Consider the following 19,376-nt stretch of genomic DNA (forward strand, 5'->3'; position numbering starts at 1 on the left):
GCATATGAACAAGCAGCGTTCAGTAAGTTCAAAAATGGCACTGAGCACTATGGGACTTAACTACTGAGGTCATCAGTCCCCTATAACTTAGAACTACTTAAACCTAACTAACCTAAGGACATCACACACATCCATGCCCGAGGCAGGATTCGAACCTGCGACCGTAGCGGTCACGCGGTTCCAAACTGACGCGCTTAGAACCGCACGGCCACACCGGTCGGCGTTCAGTAAGTAATGCAACACTTTTTTTTCTGAGAGCAGATTGGTTTTACTCAAGATTCCAGTACAGTATAACATTCCCCACTCTTTTGACCAGAGGGGTCCTGGATGCCCGCGTGGTACCACTGTATTGGCCGACGTCGGGGCCAACGTCTTGCTCCATCAATAACCTCCACATCACCCACGTACTGCTTCTCGCGGAGTGCTCCTTCATTGGGTCAATGGTGGTCGGAAGGTGCGAGATCCGGGCTGTAGGTTTCATGAGGAGGAACAGTCCAGTGAAGTTTTCTGAGCTCCTCTCTGTCGCGCAGACTTGTGTGAAGCCTTGCGTTGTCATGGATGAGAAGAAATTCGTTTGCATTTTTGTGGCATCGAACACGCTGAAGTCATTTCTTCAATTTTCTGACAGAAGCACAATACATTTCAGAGTTGATCGTTGCACAATTAGGGGGTATATCAAACAGAATAGCCACTTCAGTGTCCCAAAAGACCGTTGCCACGACTTTAGCAACTGACGGTGCGGCTTTGAAATTTTTATTCGGAGGAGAGGTGGTACGGCGCCACTTATAGATTGCGGTTTTGTTTCCGGTCCGAACCGGTGAGCCCATGTTTCACCATGTCTGACGATGTTCACACAAAATCGTCCCGATCTGCCGCGTAGCGCGGAGGAAATTCGTCACAGATGGTCCCCCGTTGCCCTTCATGTTTAGGCGGTGAGGAAACCAACGAGCACACAAGTTTCAGTACCCCAACTGGTGCACGAGTGTGTCAGCACTACGAACAGAGCCGTCCAGTTGAGCAGCGAGTTGTCTGATTGTTATTCGTCGATCACCGCGAATGATAGTATCCACACTTTCCAGTTTTGCAGGAGTTACAGCTGTGTGCGGTTATCGGCACGCCGGACATCGGACAGGTACGCGAGACGTTGTGGCGACGATGACAGTTACCTCGCCCGACAACTCTCAGTGCTTTTGTTGACTAACATGTCTCCGCAGGCATTCTGCAAGTGCCTGTGAATATCTATGATACTCTGGTTTTCCGTCAGCTCTCTCCTGGATACTGACCTTCGTTTCGAAGGCTACGCATGGCCCATCACATATCGGAACTTCATGAAACTATCATTTTATTATTGAGAGTACTTTCTATATTGCTATGAAACTGACAAGAAACAGCAGAAATTTTATTCTGTACATTGTCTGTATTCGAGAAAATTACTGACTGTAGGATACGTAATGTAAGCTGCAAACGGATCAAATGTGTATTTAATGTAACGGGATCGCCCAGTAGAGCACATTAACAACATCTGTAGGACTTTGTTTAAGTGGGAGTTCCAAGACAAACCGTTACAAAAAAATGGCTCTGAGCACTATGGGACTCAACTGCTGTGGTCATAAGTCCCCTAGAACTTAGAACTACTTAAACCTAACTAACCTAAGGACAGCACACAACACCCAGCCATCACGAGGCAGAGAAAATCCCTGACCCCGCCGGGAATCGAACCCGGGAACCCGGGCGTGGGAAGCGAGAACGCTACCGCACGACCACGAGATGCGGGCACAAACCGTTACATTCAGTTCTGTTGTGGACATCAGAAGAGAAACGGTTAATTATTACGACCCCGGAAGCAGTAGAGTGATACTGCGAACAAAATTGTGAGGGCCATCCTCAGGTTTTACTTGTAACGGAAGACTGAATAGCCGTGGACATCGTGCAGGTATAAACTGAGAGTGGACATGTACACCTTGTGTACATACATATGGTGTCGTCTGTATTTCGAACTTAAAATTTCTACCCCATAACTTCTTTTTGCTACAAAATCTGAAGCATCACTGGAAGAACACAGTAGACGTCCTTATTGTGTATAACGTTAAAACTAGAATTCCATTCGTCATTAATCACAAAATAACGAGAAGAGATTCGCCATTGTGGTCGGCTGCCATCTTTTATAGTCCGCGCGACTGCTACGGTCGCAGGTTCGGATCCTGCCTTGGGCATGGATGTGTGAGACGTCCTTAGGTTAGTTAGGTTTAGGTAGTTCTGAGTTCTAGGGGACTGATGACCACAGATGTTAAGTCCCATAGTGCTCAGAACCATTTGAACCATTTTATAGTCCGGGGCATAGAACGGTGTCGTGACTCCCAACACACAGCATGAAGGTACGTCTTTGAACCTTCACTACAACTCTGAAGAGAGGAGTAACTAACTATACCTACAGTAAAACCGACATCGATTTTGGTAGAATTGAAAGGCGCTACTGGGACACACTTGTATGTGGCGCAACAGTAAGATTAGAATATTGATAAATTACAATGAAACTAGTATACTATAAAAGATAAATGTCTCTGATAGGCTCGATAATACGGATCGCTGACTGCGCGATCGCAGAGCAAAAGATACTGCTTTATTGGAGTAAGAGAGCGCTTGGCGCACAGTTGTAGGTAACTGTGTGTGAGGAAAAGACGATGGGGTTGGCAGTTTTTGTGGTGTGCTGTTTGAAGTCACCAATAGTTAATTTAATTTAGGTACGTCAATATTGTTGAACATGGAGCAGAAGTCTTCATGTAAGCAAGGTGAAGATTCAAATACTTATGACTTCTGTTTTTGCCAGCGCGTTAGTATAGATGAGTTGGTTGATAATTTGTAATTATTGAGTAACCTCAGAATGTACGTAAACGGTTGTGAGAAAAAGACATATTCTCTTTCGCCGCGCTCGACCCGACGCCGGTAATTGCACTCTCTGCATATGGTGCTCGAAAATGCTTTTTGATACTACGACAGAACTGTTGCAACACGGAAAAGCGTATTCGACGTGTCTTGGCGACTTGCTAAATTTGTGAAGAAGCTGAATCTTCTACAATATCTCACATTGCCCCTCTAACCCCATTATACCTATGAAATTAAGACATATGGCAGCTTTTGATCTATTTGGACGCATTCCATGAACTAATGAAGGTTTCTGTTATATTTTTGTTGCTGTGGAACTAACCTCACTCCGTTACGAAAAGCCACTGCTACAACTGTTTCTAATGCTTTTACTAAAAATTTTTTGCCTTATGTTGCACATATTCAGAGAGTAATCTCCAACAATCGACAGCAATGTCGATCAGTAAGATGGAAACGCACATTGCAAGCTAGAAACATTACACCCATTTTTATTTCCAGATAGCATGCTTCTTCCAACGCATCAAAGCGCTTCATGAAAGAGATTTGAAAACTTAGTCGTATCTACTGTCACAAAAAACGTATTGTTTGGGACAAGCACATTTCAGATTTTCAGGAGCTCATCAATTAAATACCAAACGACTCCACCAAGCCTTCCCCGCATCTTGGTTCAAAATGGCTCTGAGCACTATGATACTTAACATCTGTGTTCATCAGTCCCCTAGAACTTAGAACTACTTAAACATAACGAACCTAAGGACATCACACACATCCATGCCCGAGGCAGGATTCGAACCTGCGACCGTAGCGGTCACGCGGTTCCAGACTGAGGCGCCTAAAACCGCACGGCCACACCGGACGGCCCCCGCATCTTGTGTTGAAAAATATAGATCCACTTAATAAAATTCGTGAAATTGATCAATTTCCTACTACAAGAAGATTACGTCACCATGAAATTATAGACATGGCATTTGAGCCGGCCGAAGTGGCCGTGCGGTTAAAGGCGCTGCAGCCTGGAACCGCGGGACCGCTACGGTCGCAGGTTCGAATCCTGCCTCGGGCATGGATGTTTGTGATGTCATTAGGTTAGTTAGGTTTAACTAGTTCTAAGTTCTATTGGACTAATGACCTCAGCAGTTGAGTCCCATAGTGCTCAGAACCATTTGAACCATTTTTTTTTTAACATGGCACTTGACAATATAAAGCGTGCAGCATAGCTCGGCAAACGGCAACAACAACAGGTGAGTAACCTCCAGGAACTTCGTATATGACAAAAAGTATTGATACGTACTCACTACCAATCCAATAGAGGAGAGCGTCATTGCCGTAAATTTGAACTTTTATATTCTGGACCTTTTAGAATATGTAATATTCCTCATCAAAGTGTGGTTCACACTGAAACTTTACGAACGAGAAAATCGCGAGCCAATCATCACATCAGCAACGTGAAGTATTTTATAGAATAAATTTTACTTTGGTTCATTTCACGTAGATAGATAGAATTCTTGATGATGACATACCGGTACCATAACTCTTTATTTTTTGGCCGTTCAGTATTGTATAAATTTTTTTGCTATTTTTCAGTACATTTGCCATATTTTTTACAGATGTGCGTATTTATATTGCCAGCTTTTATATATGCTTATTCTGATTTACATATGACTGTATATAATAACATGACGCAACCCAGATCTTTTTACCTGACGCATTTCCTACGCTTATTAAAATTCTGTTAGTACCCGGTTTTCACGTTTTCTTGATTATTCAGCATCTCATTAGGGGGCGACGTGCCCTGTAGGGAGAATCTTCCAGATCCCTTGTCTTACCATAAGCCTTGGCCTTGTACATTTTTCTGTTTTCATACGCATCTGCGTGAAAACAACTGAAAGAGACACCATTTATTTTGACATGTATCCAGCGGATCACATGCCTTGGGTGGTCTGAGCGCTGCAAACTGTAACTCAACCCTTTTTCATAATAAGTATCTGTGTACTTTTGTATATTGCCTCTCTATATCTAATGTTCATTTATTTCTGATGCTATTTTGTCTTTACTGGTACGATGTAATGTGCCATTTTTTGATGCTATGCTACTCCACTTTGCCAATAATGCACACCTTAGCCAAGATAGTATTACTACTGAGATTTATGCTAATGTCTAATGAATTATCAGTACTTTTTTTGTAAGGTTAGTCACTGTTTGCACTTTATAATGTTATCCTGTACGATTTATGCCCAGTCTTTTTCTCTGTTTTGCTATATTTCTCTTGTACTTGATGATGTCACTAGTTTACTTGCTTTACCTATTTGGATTTACGAAATCAATGTACACTGTAACTCATGTCCACAACATGTACTACATTTTACAGAACCAATGCACCAAAGTCCCATTGTATTCAAACGAGACATTATGCTCATAAATAGAAGCACGTGAAAGTGCAGGAAATGCAGTACATAGAGCATGACACAAACAACTTATATGGAATACGGAACACCATTGGCCCTAATCACACTGTTTACTGGCATACCTTTTATAAACATTTTCATGTTAGTGTACTAGGTAAATTAGGCAGATTGCCTATAAAAATTTAGGATTAAAGATTTTTTTTTAAATTTTTTGTTGGATGTAAGAGTATTGTTAAATTATTTATTTAGTGTTCATGCCCTGAGCTGTACCAATTTTTTGAGTAATGATGGCATGTTGATGTTTAATGAGTGTTACGACATAAGCTACACTCCAATAATGAGGACTGTATTGCTATTGATGATTTTTCTATAAAGGTATTCTATGACGTTATTTTGTGTATACTGTGTCCTTTCTAGGAAAATCTATCTAGCCTTGTGACACATAATAGGAGGTTTTCGTGGGAGACTGTCATAGAAGCTTTACACCGAAAAACAAATTTTTTTCATCATTCCTTTAAGATTGCTTAAGATACTGCCTTCTTATGTTAGCATGCATGACTACCTTTTTTTTTTTTTGTTTCCAGGTTAGTAATCAAATTTACAGGTCCCATTATTTCTGCTGTTCACCCTAATCTTTGTATATTTATCTCGTGATTTCTTGGAATACGTTACCTTTATCAAGTAAATGAGGTATATTGATCTTAGCACTCCTGTCTTTATGCTTGCATATACTACAATCACATTTTTTCTTTGCATTGGCCATAGCAGTTCTTGACTCAGACGAATAACGATTAACTGTTAATTATTTTCTTTACAGACCAAGTGCACTGCCCTTGTCGATCATTCCCATATCCTACCCTGAAGGTATGCGCACTGTTAGTGATATAGGTCATTTAATAGATAGTTTTATGAATCCCTGAGGGTGCTGTACGACCCATAAATATTGTGTCTTTACTCACATGGTACCATAATTTGATTCTATGATTCTATTTGTCTAATAAGTATTCATATAGGCCCTACAGAGCTGTACTTTTATATAATATTGCTATTTATGCACTTTATTTCACTCGAGTTACGTATTCTTATTATGAACTATTCATAGGCCTCTGAGTGCCATATAAAGTTATAGGTAAATGATGTTTTATGATACTTTCTCAGCTTTGATGTTTATGCTACGTAAAACTACGCCACCTTGAGCCGCAAACATGTTTCCTGTCACCTTTTAGTTATTAAGGTCAGCATTTGTTTCGTGTAAAAAGAGGCCACTGTCAGCCTCAGAGAAGAATTTTGTCACTTTTTAGTTATTAAGGCCAGCTATTACTTCATGTAAAACTGGGGCACTAGGAGCCCAAATCATTTTATAGCTACTAAGATCAGAATTTATGTATGTAGAAATGCGTCTTGGCGCCTCTGACTGACTTCTTTCTATTCAATTGTTTTAATTATTAAGATTTGCACGTATTCTGAGTACAAGGCCACCTGGAGCCAAACAATTCCTGATTGTCCTGTTACGTTTCTTATGTAATTATAGCACAATAATGCATATACAAGGCCATTGAGAGACACTGTGTAATATTATGAACCAGTGATGTTCTCTGTAATGTTTGGTTATTTTATGTGTAATTCGCAGCCTCATGCCACAATTATTGATGTTCTCTTATTCAGATTTCAATTTACCTTTTGCCTATTCATTCTGGTGATAAGCACTGTTGCTTCATCCTGTCTGTAATTTCATTACGATACTTTACCTTCTCTCATCAGATAAATTAATGTTGACATAGGTAGAAATGCTCTTGTTCCACTACCTTACCTTTGCTACTTCTTTGTACTTTCCATTATCCAGTCTCCTACTTCTGTTCATGGTCTTCATACTTCAACATAAATGACTATGTATGTTGTTTCGATCTCAGAAGAATCTCTACTATGAAGAGCAGTGATGATGATGGCCATCACGTTACTGATATTGTGGTAATCGCCAATTACGGTTATTGGCAATCTGTTGCCAACTACCTCTGGCACCTCTGCACATGACTGAGTAAAATAATACAGAGTTCAGATGTAACGGCACATTGAATGCAATCGACATTAGTCACTACTAAGTTGTTGAAGGAGCACAGCACAGAAAGAAATGGACTTCATGATGCAATCACTTTAACATGCTCATAGGCTTCAGCCATGACTCCTCCTTTACCTTGCCCAATACTATAACATTTGTTAACATCACGACATCGCCTGCAACGCCGCCCCTGGGCTCGTGACCAAATCGGTTGGACCCTAGGCGACTGGAGAACCGTAGCCTGATCGGATGACTCCTTATTTCAGTCGGTAAGAGCTGATGACAGGGTTCGAGTGTGGCACAAACCACACGAAGCCATGGATCCAAGTCGTCAGCAAGACTCTGTGCAATCTGGTGGTGCCTCCATAATGACGAGTGCTGTGTTTATGAAATGAACTAGGTTCTGGTTAAGTTCAGCTGCTTTGAGAACATTTTCAGCCTTTCATGGACTTCGTATTCTCAAATAACGATTCGACAAGTCACCGGGCCACAACTTTGGCTACTGGTTTGAAGAACATTCTGGACAATTCGAGAAAATGATCTGATCACCCAGACCGCGTGACATGAATCGCATCGAACGTTCATGGGACATAATCGTGAGGTCAGTTTGTGCGCAAAATCCTGCACTGGCTACAATTTCGTAACTACGGACGGCTACAGCGACAACATTGCTCTATATGTCTGCAGGGGACTTGCAGCGAGTTATTGAGTCCATGCCACGTTAAGCCTCTGCATTATGCCTGGTAAAAGGAGGCTCAACACGATATTAAGAGAGATAACCCATCATTTTATCACTTGAGTGGAATGAGAAAGTAAAATTCGGGAAAATAGGGGCTTAAAGCGATGGGTAGCGTGGCTTACCGAGACGGAGATGAAGATGTTGCCGAAGGCGCCGGCGGGCAGCACGCTGGTGGAAAACTCTGCGGGCGGCGGCGGGAAGACTGAGAGCGCCCCCGGGTAGGCGCCGCCCCCAGCCGCCCCCGCGCACGCCCCCGGCTCGCCTGCCCCCGGCAGGCTGGGGTGGCTCTCGATGGTGATGTGCACCGGCGGCGGCACCGCCTCCATGCCGCCGCACGCCACCTGCTGTCATCGGGCACCGCACATGTAACTCACACTCATGTACCCCACTAACGATGTGTTGATTGTTGCACCGTGTTACCGTTGTCGACGGACCACTGAACGTTATTATGGATGGGTCACCTAAAGAATATTTCTAATACCACACTCAGATATTGTAAAAAAATATATTTTCAATATATATTTATTATTATAAGCACATAAGTCATACACATTCTCTTTTAACGCAATATTTGAAAAATAGTGACATGTGGTATCGGCCCAATCAATGGCACTAGTTCCCTTCGTTATGCCACGGGCAGTTCCCATGAATGGGCAGTAGCTGGTAAATACTAAACACATTTAAATAAGTGACAATGTAGTCAATGTCTTTTTATTTTTAAGAATATTTTGGCATCGGAAGCCGAAAAAATTGTATTTGGGATCATGGAGGATAAAAGTAGAAATATAGTCTGGGAAAATACAAAAATTGAAAAAAAATGTTCAAATGTGTGTGAAATCTTATGGGACTCAACTGCTAAGGTCATCAGTCCCTAAGCTTACACACTAATTAACCTAAATTATCCTAATGACGAACACACACACCCATGCCCGAGGGAGGACTCGAACCTCCGCCGGGATCAACCACGCAGTCCATGACTGCAGCGCCTTAGACCGCTCGGCTAATCCCACGCGGCGACAAAAATTGAAAGAAAACCAATTGACTGATTACCGAAACACTTACAAACTGTTAGGAAATATTTAATAAAAACCATTACTTAAATTCTTTCATTGTCGCCTATTTAGTCCAAATTCGAGGTAGCTAATTAAAGATAACTCGCACTGCTTCGCTTAACGGCACCTAGTCGCCGAGCACAGAACGTAACTTTATATTGTGAATATGACTAAACAGTGTGAACTGGTCGTACTCTCCAACGATGGATGCAGAAATTTTATCACTCTATTACCATATCGATAAGACTTTCAGTTATTAATACTAGTTACTTACAAGAATATAGCGCAATTTTTTTTCACAGTTGCTTTGTGTCCTCTTGGACATCTCACCCCTAAGATGACGAATCTTCGGCAGCATGAGATACGCTTTATGTCCGCTTACAGGCGCCTATTGTCAGCATCCGCAGAGAAATTGAGCCGGCCCATCTTCGGCGACCGCCATCATTCTAATACCTATCCAGTCTCTTTACCACTGCGTCTCGGCGATTGGTTCACGGACAAAAAAATGGTTCAAATGGCTCTGAGCACTATGGGACTTAACAGCCGTGGTCATCAGTCCCCTAGAACTTGTTGTTGTTGTTGTGGTCTTCAGTCCTGAGACTGGTTTGATGCAGCTCTCCATGCCACTCTATCCTGTGCAAGCTTTTTCATCTCCCAGTACCTACTGCAACCTACATCCTTCTGAATCTGCTTAGTGTATTCATCTCTTGGTCTCCCTCTACGATTTTTACCCTCCACGCTGCCCTCCAATACTAAATTGGTGATCCCTTGATGCCTCAGAACATGTCCTACCAACCGATCCCTTCTTCTGGTCAAGTTGTGCCACAAACTTCTCTTCTCCCCAATCCTATTCCATACTTCCTCATTAGTTATGTGATCTACCCATCTAATCTTCAGCATTCTTCTGTAGCACCACATTTCGAAAGCTTCTATTCTCTTCTTGTCCAAACTATTTATCGTCCATGTTTCACTTCCATACATGGCTACACTCCATATGAATACTTTCAGAAATGACTTCCTGACACTTAAATCAATACTGGATGTTAACAAATTTCTCTTCTTCAGAAACACTTTCCTTGCCATTGCCAGCCTACATTTTATATCCTCTCTACTTCGACCATCATCAGTTATTTTGCTCCCCAAATAGCAAAACTCCTTTACTACTTTAAGTGCCTCATTTCCTAATCTAATTCCCTCAGCATCACCCGACTTAATTAGACTACATTCCATTATCCTTGTTTTGCTTTTGTTGATGTTCATCTTATATCCTCCTTTCAAGACACTGTCCATTCCATTCAACTGCTCTTCCAAGTCCTTTGCTGTCTCTGACAGAATTACAATGTCATCGGCGAACCTCAAAGTTTTTATTTCTTCTCCATGAATTTTAATACCTACCCCGAATTTTTCTTTTGTTTCCTTTACTGCTTGCTCAATATACAGATTGAACAACATCGGGGAGAGGCTACAACCCTGTCTTACTCCCTTCCCAACCACTGCTTCCCTTTCATGTCCCTCGACTCTTATAACTGCCATCTGGTTTCTGTACAAATTGTAAATAGCCTTTCGCTCCCTGTATTTTACCCCTGCCACCTTCAGAATTTGAAAGAGAGTATTCCAGTCAACATTGTCAAAAGCTTTCTCTAAGTCTACAAATGCTAGAAACGTAGGTTTGCCTTTCCTTAATCTTTCTTCTAAGATAAGTCGTAAGGTCAGTATTGCCTCACGTGTTCCAGTGTTTCTACGGAACCCAAACTGATCTTCCCCGAGGTTGGCTTCTACTAGTTTTTCCATTCGTCTGTAAAGAATTCGTGTTAGTATTTTGCAGCTGTGACTTATTAAGCTGATAGTTCGGTAATTTTCACATCTGTCAACACCTGCTTTCTTTGGGATTGGAATTATTATATTCTTCTTGAAGTCTGAGGGTATTTCGCCTGTTTCATACATCTTGCTCACCAGATGGTAGAGTTTTGTCAGGACTGGCTCTCCCACGGCCGTCAGTAGTTCCAATGGAATATTGTCTACTCCGTGGGCCTTGTTTCGACTCAGGTCTTTCAGTGCTCTGTCAAACTCTTCACGCAGTATCGTATCTCCCATTTCATCTTCATCTACATCCTCTTCCATTTCCATAATATTGTCCTCAAGTACATCGCCCTTGTATAGACCCTCTATATACTCCTTCCACCTTTCTGCTTTCCCTTCTTTGCTTAGAACTGGGTTTCCATCTGAGCTCTTGATATTCATACCAGTCGTTCTCTTATCTCCAAAGGTCTCTTTAATTTTCCTGTAGGCGGTAGCTATCTTACCCCTAGTGAGATAGGCCTCTACATCCTTACATTTGTCCTCTAGCCATCCCTGCTTAGCCATTTTGCACTTCCTGTCGATCTCATTTTTGAGACGTTTGTATTCCTTTTTGCCTGTTTCACTTACTGCATTTTTATATTTTCTCCTTTCATCAATTAAATTCAATATTTCTTCTGTTACCCAAGGATTTCTACTAGCCCTCGTCTTTTTACCTACTTGATCCTCTGCTGCCTTCACTACTTCATCCCTCAAAGCTACCCATTCTTCTTCTACTGTATTTATTTCCCCCATTCCTGTCAATTGCTCCCTTATGCTCTCCCTGAATCTCTGTACAACCTCTGGTTCTTTCAGTTTATCCAGGTCCCATCTCCTTAAATTCCCACCTTTTTGCATTTTCTTCAGTTTTAATCTACAGGTCATAACCAATAGATTGTGGTCAGAGTCCACATCTGCCCCTGGAAATGTCTTACAATTTAAAACCTGGTTCCTAAACCTCTGTCTTACCATTACATAATCTATCTGATACCTTTTAGTATCTCCAGGGTTCTTCCATGTATACAACCTTCTTTCATGATTCTTAAACCAAGTGTTAGTTATGATTATGTTGTGCTCTGTGCAAAATTCTACCAGGCGGCTTCCTCTTTCATTTCTGTCCCCCAATCCATATTCACCTACTATGTTTCCTTCTCTCCCTTTTCCTACACTCGAATTCCAGTCACCCATGACTATTAAATTTTCGTCTCCCTTCACAATCTGAATAATTTCTTATATTTCATCATACATTTCTTCAATTTCTTCGTCATCTGCAGGGCTAGTTGGCATATAAACTTGTACTACTGTAGTAGGTGTGGGCTTCGTATCTATCTTGGCCACAATAATGCGTTCACTATGCTGTTTGTAGTAGCTTACCCGCATTCCTATTTTCCTATTCATTATTAAACCTACTCCTGCATTCCCCCTATTTGATTTTGTGTTTATAACCCTGTAGTCACCTGACCAGAAGTCTTGTTCCTCCTGCCACCGAACTTCACTAATTCCAACTATATCTAACTTCAACCTATCCATTTCCCTTTTTAAATTTTCTAACCTACCTGCCCGATTAAGGGATCTGTCATTCCACGCTCCGATCCGTAGAACGCCAGTTTTCTTTCTCCTGATAACGACATCCTCTTGAGTAGTCCCCGCCCGGAGATCCGAATGGGGGACTATTTTACCTCCGGAATATTTTACCCAAGAGGACGCCATCATCATGTAATCATACAGTAAAGCTGCATGCCCTCGGGAAAAATTACGGCTGTAGTTTCCCCTTGCTTTCAGCCGTTCGCAGTACCAGCACAGCAAGGCCGTTTTGGTTATTGTTACAAGGCCAGATCAGTCAATCATCCAGACTGTTGCCCTTGCAACTACTGAAAAGGCTGCTGCCCCTCTTCAGGAACCACACGTTTGTCTGGCCTCTCAACAGATACCCCTCCGTTGTGGTTGCACCTACGGTACGGCTATCTGTATCGCTGAGGCACGCAAGCCTCCCCACCAACGGCAAGGTCCATGGTTCATGGGGGGGCCCTAGAACTTAGAACTACTTAAACCTAACTAACCTAAGGAGATCACACGCATCCATGCCCGAGGCAGGATTCGAACCTGCGACCGTAGCAGTCGCACGGTTCCGGACTGCGCGCCTAGCACCGCGAGACCACCGTCGCCGGCGGTGCACGGACAGGAAGTGAAAAACGTAACTCGTCATAGACACTGAATCAGTAGTTTGAATTATGTGAGAAAAATCTCCATAAAATCCCATTTAGGAATAACATCTGACACTGTTGATGGTGATCGATCCGTCAGGTGAGGTGTCGCCTCAGTGCTGTTCCTAATTAATGGCCGCTTCCTTAAGGAATATTTTCCCTATCCCTTTCATTCCCATACTTACTCATAGTGACACAGGTATTCATCACAATCTTTCTCACAAAACTCAGCGATTTTCCTAAGTTGATTGTGGCAAATGCTGGAATGGTTCCTTCGAAGGGGCACAGTTACTTCCCTTCTCCATCCTTCCCTAATCCGAGCTTGTGCTCCGTCTTTAATGACCCTGTTGGCGTCGGGATGTTTAACACTAATCACCTCCTGCCGCCACAAAATCTTAGGAGGCCTGAAAGCAATGTCCCTTTTTTACAATTAATGTAGACAGATAAATTGTTAGCATGTTTTTGACTGAATTTTCTCAAGTTAAGTACTCAGATAAAGCAATCTGTATACTTGGAAAAAAACTTTTTAGCGTAAATTCTTGTTTATTTTACACAACCCCTTCCTACACATATAACAGTAATTTCTGGTCTTCAAAAGAATTTCTTGTTACAAAACGTTTTCATTGTGAGTTAGAACGTCAAATTGTGTTGTCACTATGGCCGATAAAATGTAGCACTCTTGTGTAATGTGCTCCATTTCTTTCGACAGATGCGTCACCTCCTGAATTTTCAAAATTTTTTTGAGGAAGAATTCATGTGATCTTGGTGATAGAAATTTTTAACAAGATTTCATTTTTGATAATCCTCGTTATCAACAACCTTTTGTATCTAGTATCGAAGCTTTCAATGCCGTATCAATAAAAATCAACTAGTTTTTTACCAAAATGTCTGAACATGACATTTTGAACACCGTACAAAATTGTCAAATTTTTTGGCACTTAAAAAATGTTGTAGTGACCAAAATAAATGGAAACCCCTTTGTGCAATATCGGGCAAATACAGTGGGCGATGCAATACTTCCCACCCTTTCATTACTTTTTTCCAGGTTTCGTCTTGCACCGCGCGGCTTACATTATTTTGCTGCAGAATAACAACTTTACTGATATGAAACTTCCTGGCAGATTAAAACTGTGTGCCGGTTCGAGAGTCGAACTCTGGACCTTTGCCTTTCGCGGGCAAGTACTCTAACAACTTTTTTTTTTTTTTTTTTTTTTTTAAAGGATTAGTAGGTCAGGGAGCAGAGTGGGCAGGGGTCTTACTTGGAGGCCTAGCGACGGTGTCCCCGTCTCCTGACAGGATGAGGGAGAGGCAGCGGAAAGGAAACATTGTACATGTATGTAATTTTCTTATTAGTAACAATAATATTTGATTTATTCATTTAATTTTAATGTCCCAAACGAAAAATCATATATGAAAAAGAAAGGAAAGAAATATAGGGACGAAGTGACAACGTAAACCCGGTACTCCCCACCGCTTCGGGGGGTTATGAAACACGCTGCCTAGAAAGTTCGCAAAATGCGTTTTATATTTAGAGTGGCGTCCAATGATTTCGTGTTGTTCTAGTAAATAATGCCAATGGGCAAGATCCGCGAGAGCACATAGGGCGATGCGTGTCCTTCAATCCATCGGATTACCGATGTTTTTTGTGAGGGGTAAAAGACAGCGTCAGGGAAAAATAAAGCGTCCGTCGTGATCGTGGATTCGTCGGTCCGTCGGAGGAGGGCCATGATGCGTTGCGTCAGCCGCCAAACATCCTTTGCCCCACCGCACTGCAGGGAATGTTTGTCGGTGCCCTGCATGCCACATATAAGGCAGAGTGGGGAATCTACCGTGCGAATGTCGTACAATCGTTGGCGGTAGACTGTCTTGCGGTTGATGAATGTATACCATGACGATCTCGCTGCCATGCTGAGGAGAGGCGTATGGACAGCTCGCCAAAACTGTCGCTAGTCTCGCGTTGGGTATTTAAGTTCGACGACATTGCTGCCATGATGACGCCGCAAGTACCGATATATCTCATGGGTAGTGGGGATTCTTATAGAAGGTATCTGTAACTGAACATAACTAAAATCAACAAAGAATCGCGCGACGTGAGGAAAAGAGGGCGAAATTGCGCCAACTGCCACCGGCGCTTCAAAGGACGTGGGAAGAAGCACATCTCGGATGGCCGATGTGATGGCGAGTTGCCGTTTGTTCCAAGTTCGTAGCGTCGCTCGCAGATATAGAGCTAGAGCCTTTTTCCGCACATCCGTGAGGTTAAGTCCTCCGGAATGGTGTGGGGGAGTTAAAGTCTCGTATTTGATCTTAAACAACATTCCTTGGCTGACATAGTATCCAAAGGCCGCCATTAATCCGTCAGCAATACCATGTGGCATTGGTAGCACCTGTGCCAGTTGCGGCAGTCGCGAGGCCAGGTGAACATTAGTGTAGTCCACCCTTTGGAGCAGGTCGTGCGTCCGGAGTGAATTGTTGCGTATGTGCAGTCGGACGTGCTGGAGGAGACGTCGATAGCTCGCCGCCGCTGATTGCCGTAGCGATCGGGTGAATAATACACCCAAACATTTCAAGATGTCCACCGTCGTAAACGGACAGTGCAGAGCGTCCACCCCTCGACCGATATGCACGATCCTGGTTTTACTCATGTTGACCCTGCTTCCCGCAGCTACTCCGTACGTAGTAAGAACGGTAACCATCTTACTTACTTCGTTCTCCGACCGGACGAGTATCATTAAGTCGTCGGCATATGCACGACACGTGAAGGAGCTCGCACGGAGTCGGACGCCTGTTAGAGTCCGTCTAAGAGTATGCATCAATGGTTCGAGCGCTATTGTAAACAGTATCATGGGCAAGGGACATCCTTGCCTAACAGAGCTGCAAATAGGAATCGTACCTACCTCCCTGCCATTGACTCTCACCGTGGAAGAAGCGCCGCGAAGGAGGCGCATGAGGACGGTAATAAAATCCTGTGGTATCGCTGTGCGTCACCTGGTCGAGTCAAGGAAATCATGGTTGATCCTGTCAAAGGCACGATCCAAATCCACCGATACGAGCGCCGCTCGCATGCGACAAGCTTCCGTCAGGGAAATTACGTCATGGTATTCGCCTAGGATAGAATGTATGTTTCTCCGAAACCCTAGACAAGCCTGGTCTGGTGGTATTGTCTTGGATATTACAGTCTTGAGCCTTGCCGCCAACATTCGCGCAAAGATCTTATAGTCAGTATTGAGCATCGTGAGTGGTCTAAATTGATGGGCGCTGACACTCGCTGTCGATTTCGGTATTGGTATAAGCAGTCCTTTCGTGAAATGCGACGGAACGTCCGTGTCAGGGCTCAATATCTCATTATACATCAATACCAAGTGGGACATCTTTAAATCCGCAAATGCGCGATAAAATTCGAGTGTCAATCCATCTGGCCCAGGGGATTTATGCATTGCACCCTTCGTGAGTGCGTCCCGGGTGTCATCTTCCGTTAGGGGTTCCAATAGCGCCTCTGCATCCGGACCATCCACCTCCGTTTGCATCTGTCGCAAAACTCCTTCTCCTGTCCGATTGTCCGTCGGCGTCCCAGTGAAAAGGAGGTGGTAATGCTCCAGAAAGTCAGCAGCAATGTCCTGTTGTGACGTCAAGGGCCGACCATCGTCATCATGGAGCACTGTGATCAGGGATAGGCGATTACGCGCATGTCCCTTGGACACATGATGCATGCTAATACGTTCTCCATCGACGTTGTCCAAGCACCGAACACGGATCGAAAGTCCCTCCAGTCGACGTCTCGTGACCGATAAAATGCAGGCCTGAATGCGATGGACTTCCGCTTGACGCTCGGGCGATGGGGCCTTTGAGGACAGGTCGCGGAGCACCATGTAGTAATAATCAAGTGTATCTCGGAGTCATTTCGCTTTTTCAAATTCAGGAGGTTCAAATGGTTCTGAGCACTATCGGAGTCAACATCTGAGGTCATCAGCCCCCTAGAACTTAGAACTACGTAAACCTAACTAACCTAAGGACATCACACACATCCATCCATGCCCGAGGCAGGATTCGTACCGGTCGCGCGGTTCCAGACTGAAGCGCCTAGAACCGCTCGGCCACAGCGGCCGGCTTCGCTTTTTCCTTGCCATACGTTATGAGAGCTCTTCGTATCGCCGGTTTTGCACATTGTAGCCACCACGAAAGAACCGTATGGTGCAGCGGCAGACGGCGACTGCATGTCTGCCATGTTTCTTCGATCCGCTGGCGACATTCGAGATCCACTAATAAGGAGGAATTAAGTTTCCAGGAACTACGACTCCGCCAGACCCGCTGTCGTGGGAGGGTTAACGTGCATAAATATGCAAGGTGATCCGTAAAAGCTGTGGGCCAACGTTCAGCAGCCAGCACGTGATCCCGTAATCTGTCAGAAACATAAATCCGATCCAGCCTGCTCGCCGAGTGGGTAGTAAACTACGTGTAACCCTCTCGCCGCCGATGGATCTTTTCCCACGTGTCCATTAGGGCCATGTCCCGGCAGATCGTGTTCAAAGCGTGGCAGGAGCTGAAATTAGGAGTTTGATCCTTCGGTGCGAGTACACACTTAAAATCTCTCCCTACCAAGAAGTGGTCATATCTCCCATGGAATAGGGGGGCAATCTCCTTCGAGTAGAATCGTGCACGCGCCTGTCGATTGTCAGATCAGGAGGGTGCACAGATGTTGACGATACGAATGCCGTTCACGGTCATAGCCAAAGCCCGAGCCGAAGGAAGGTAATCGAGGTCACACATTGGAATCCCTTCCCGGACTATTATCGCTATGCCACGTCCTCCATCTCGAGTCGGCTCTAGATAAGTGTTGTATCCATGCACGTCGGGAACAGCAGCATTGCAGGTTTCCTGCATCAGCAGAATATCAACGACTGTGGCGTAAATCATGTCCCGGAGAAGTTGAATCTTTGCAAGCGAACGTGCGGTGTTAATGTTCACTGTGTCCACCTTATATGCTTGGCCCGTTGTCGTTGTCATGCTCGTGTCGTGTCATTGAGAACTCCAAGGGCTTTAGTCCACTATTCGTGCTCAGAGGGGTGCCCGCCAACGGGTTGCCCTCCGTTGTTGTCGTTCCGTGGTGTGCATCCTGTAAGTGAGCTGTCATCATTTGGGGGTGGCAATTCCTGTATGTCTTCGTCTGGCTCCGCCCAGTCCCAGTGGTCATCAATCCGAGAAACGTCCTCTGATGTATTTCGATGTGGCTGCCTGGACATTGGCGTCCCTGACTCCTTCGTCGGCAGCGCTGGGTCAGTCGGTGTCAATGAAGAGGGACCGTCTGAAAGGCAGAACATCCGGTCACTATCTGGCGAAATCCTGTCAGCGTCCTCTAAAGGCACGTGTCCCGTGTCAGACAGTTCTTCGGCGAGGATAACGTCCGTGTCTCCTAGGCTACGGGGGGGGGGGGGGGCTTGCCACCCGAACTATGGCGACCCTTTTTGCGAGGCTTCGGCGATCGCTGTTTGCGTGCCCTGCCCTCTCTTGCCTCACTGTGTTCGTCGATTGCTCGTTGGTCCGTTGCTGGCGCCACTTTTCCGACCTCTACTTCCACGCCGCGTGCTACATGTCTAATTTCATAGGGTTTCTCCCTCATCTGACGTGACGTAGGTCAAGGAACATTCTCCGAGTCACCTCCATGCTCCCGTAACTCGGTCTTGAACTGAGCTACCCAAGCACGACTCACTCCCCGTCCTCACAGCTTTACTTCTGACTTCTGCCAGTACCTCGTCTCCTACCTTACAAAGGAAGACGACATATTCGTCATACTTATTTCGAATCAATGCACCCTTATACCGTGGCTTGGTGACAATCGTTTGCCCGTTGTAATATAAATGCTGCCCGCACATTTCTTGTTGACAGGGAGATTCCTTGTAACCAAGGTCCCGACGACAATCTTACGTATGGTATATGAAGTCATTGCCTGCAAGTAGCAAACACAGTTTATGTAGCTGGAACAAATAGAATCTGGAAGGAATTTAAATCAAAATAGCAAAATAAATGCAAACCTTTCTCAACCTCAGACACTAATTCGAATAACTCACTCAACTACAAACGATAAAAGTACAGGTCAGCTGGAGCCTTGGACGAAAGACTGCAGAGTGCTCTTTCCGGAGTCAAAGAGGTGTCGAGAAGAGATGCATGATTAGATGGTCCTACTTCTAGATCGTAGCCTTCTAATGTTAG

At 44.1% G+C, this 19,376-nt stretch overlaps 1 protein-coding gene across 1 annotated transcript in view; it reads right to left on the bottom strand.

Moving 5' to 3' along the window:
* Positions 1–19,376, bottom strand: part of LOC124622974 (leucine-rich repeat-containing protein 24-like) — a 208,692-nt gene that overhangs the window by 27,358 nt on the left and 161,958 nt on the right. Inside the window, exon 6 of the mRNA XM_047148762.1 lies at positions 8,203–8,424. Coding sequence (XP_047004718.1) covers positions 8,203–8,424 — 222 coding nt within the window. The remainder of the gene's footprint in view (positions 1–8,202; positions 8,425–19,376) is intronic.

This window comes from Schistocerca americana, chromosome 7 (assembly GCF_021461395.2).
Source record: "Schistocerca americana isolate TAMUIC-IGC-003095 chromosome 7, iqSchAmer2.1, whole genome shotgun sequence".
NCBI lineage: Eukaryota > Metazoa > Arthropoda > Insecta > Orthoptera > Acrididae > Schistocerca > Schistocerca americana.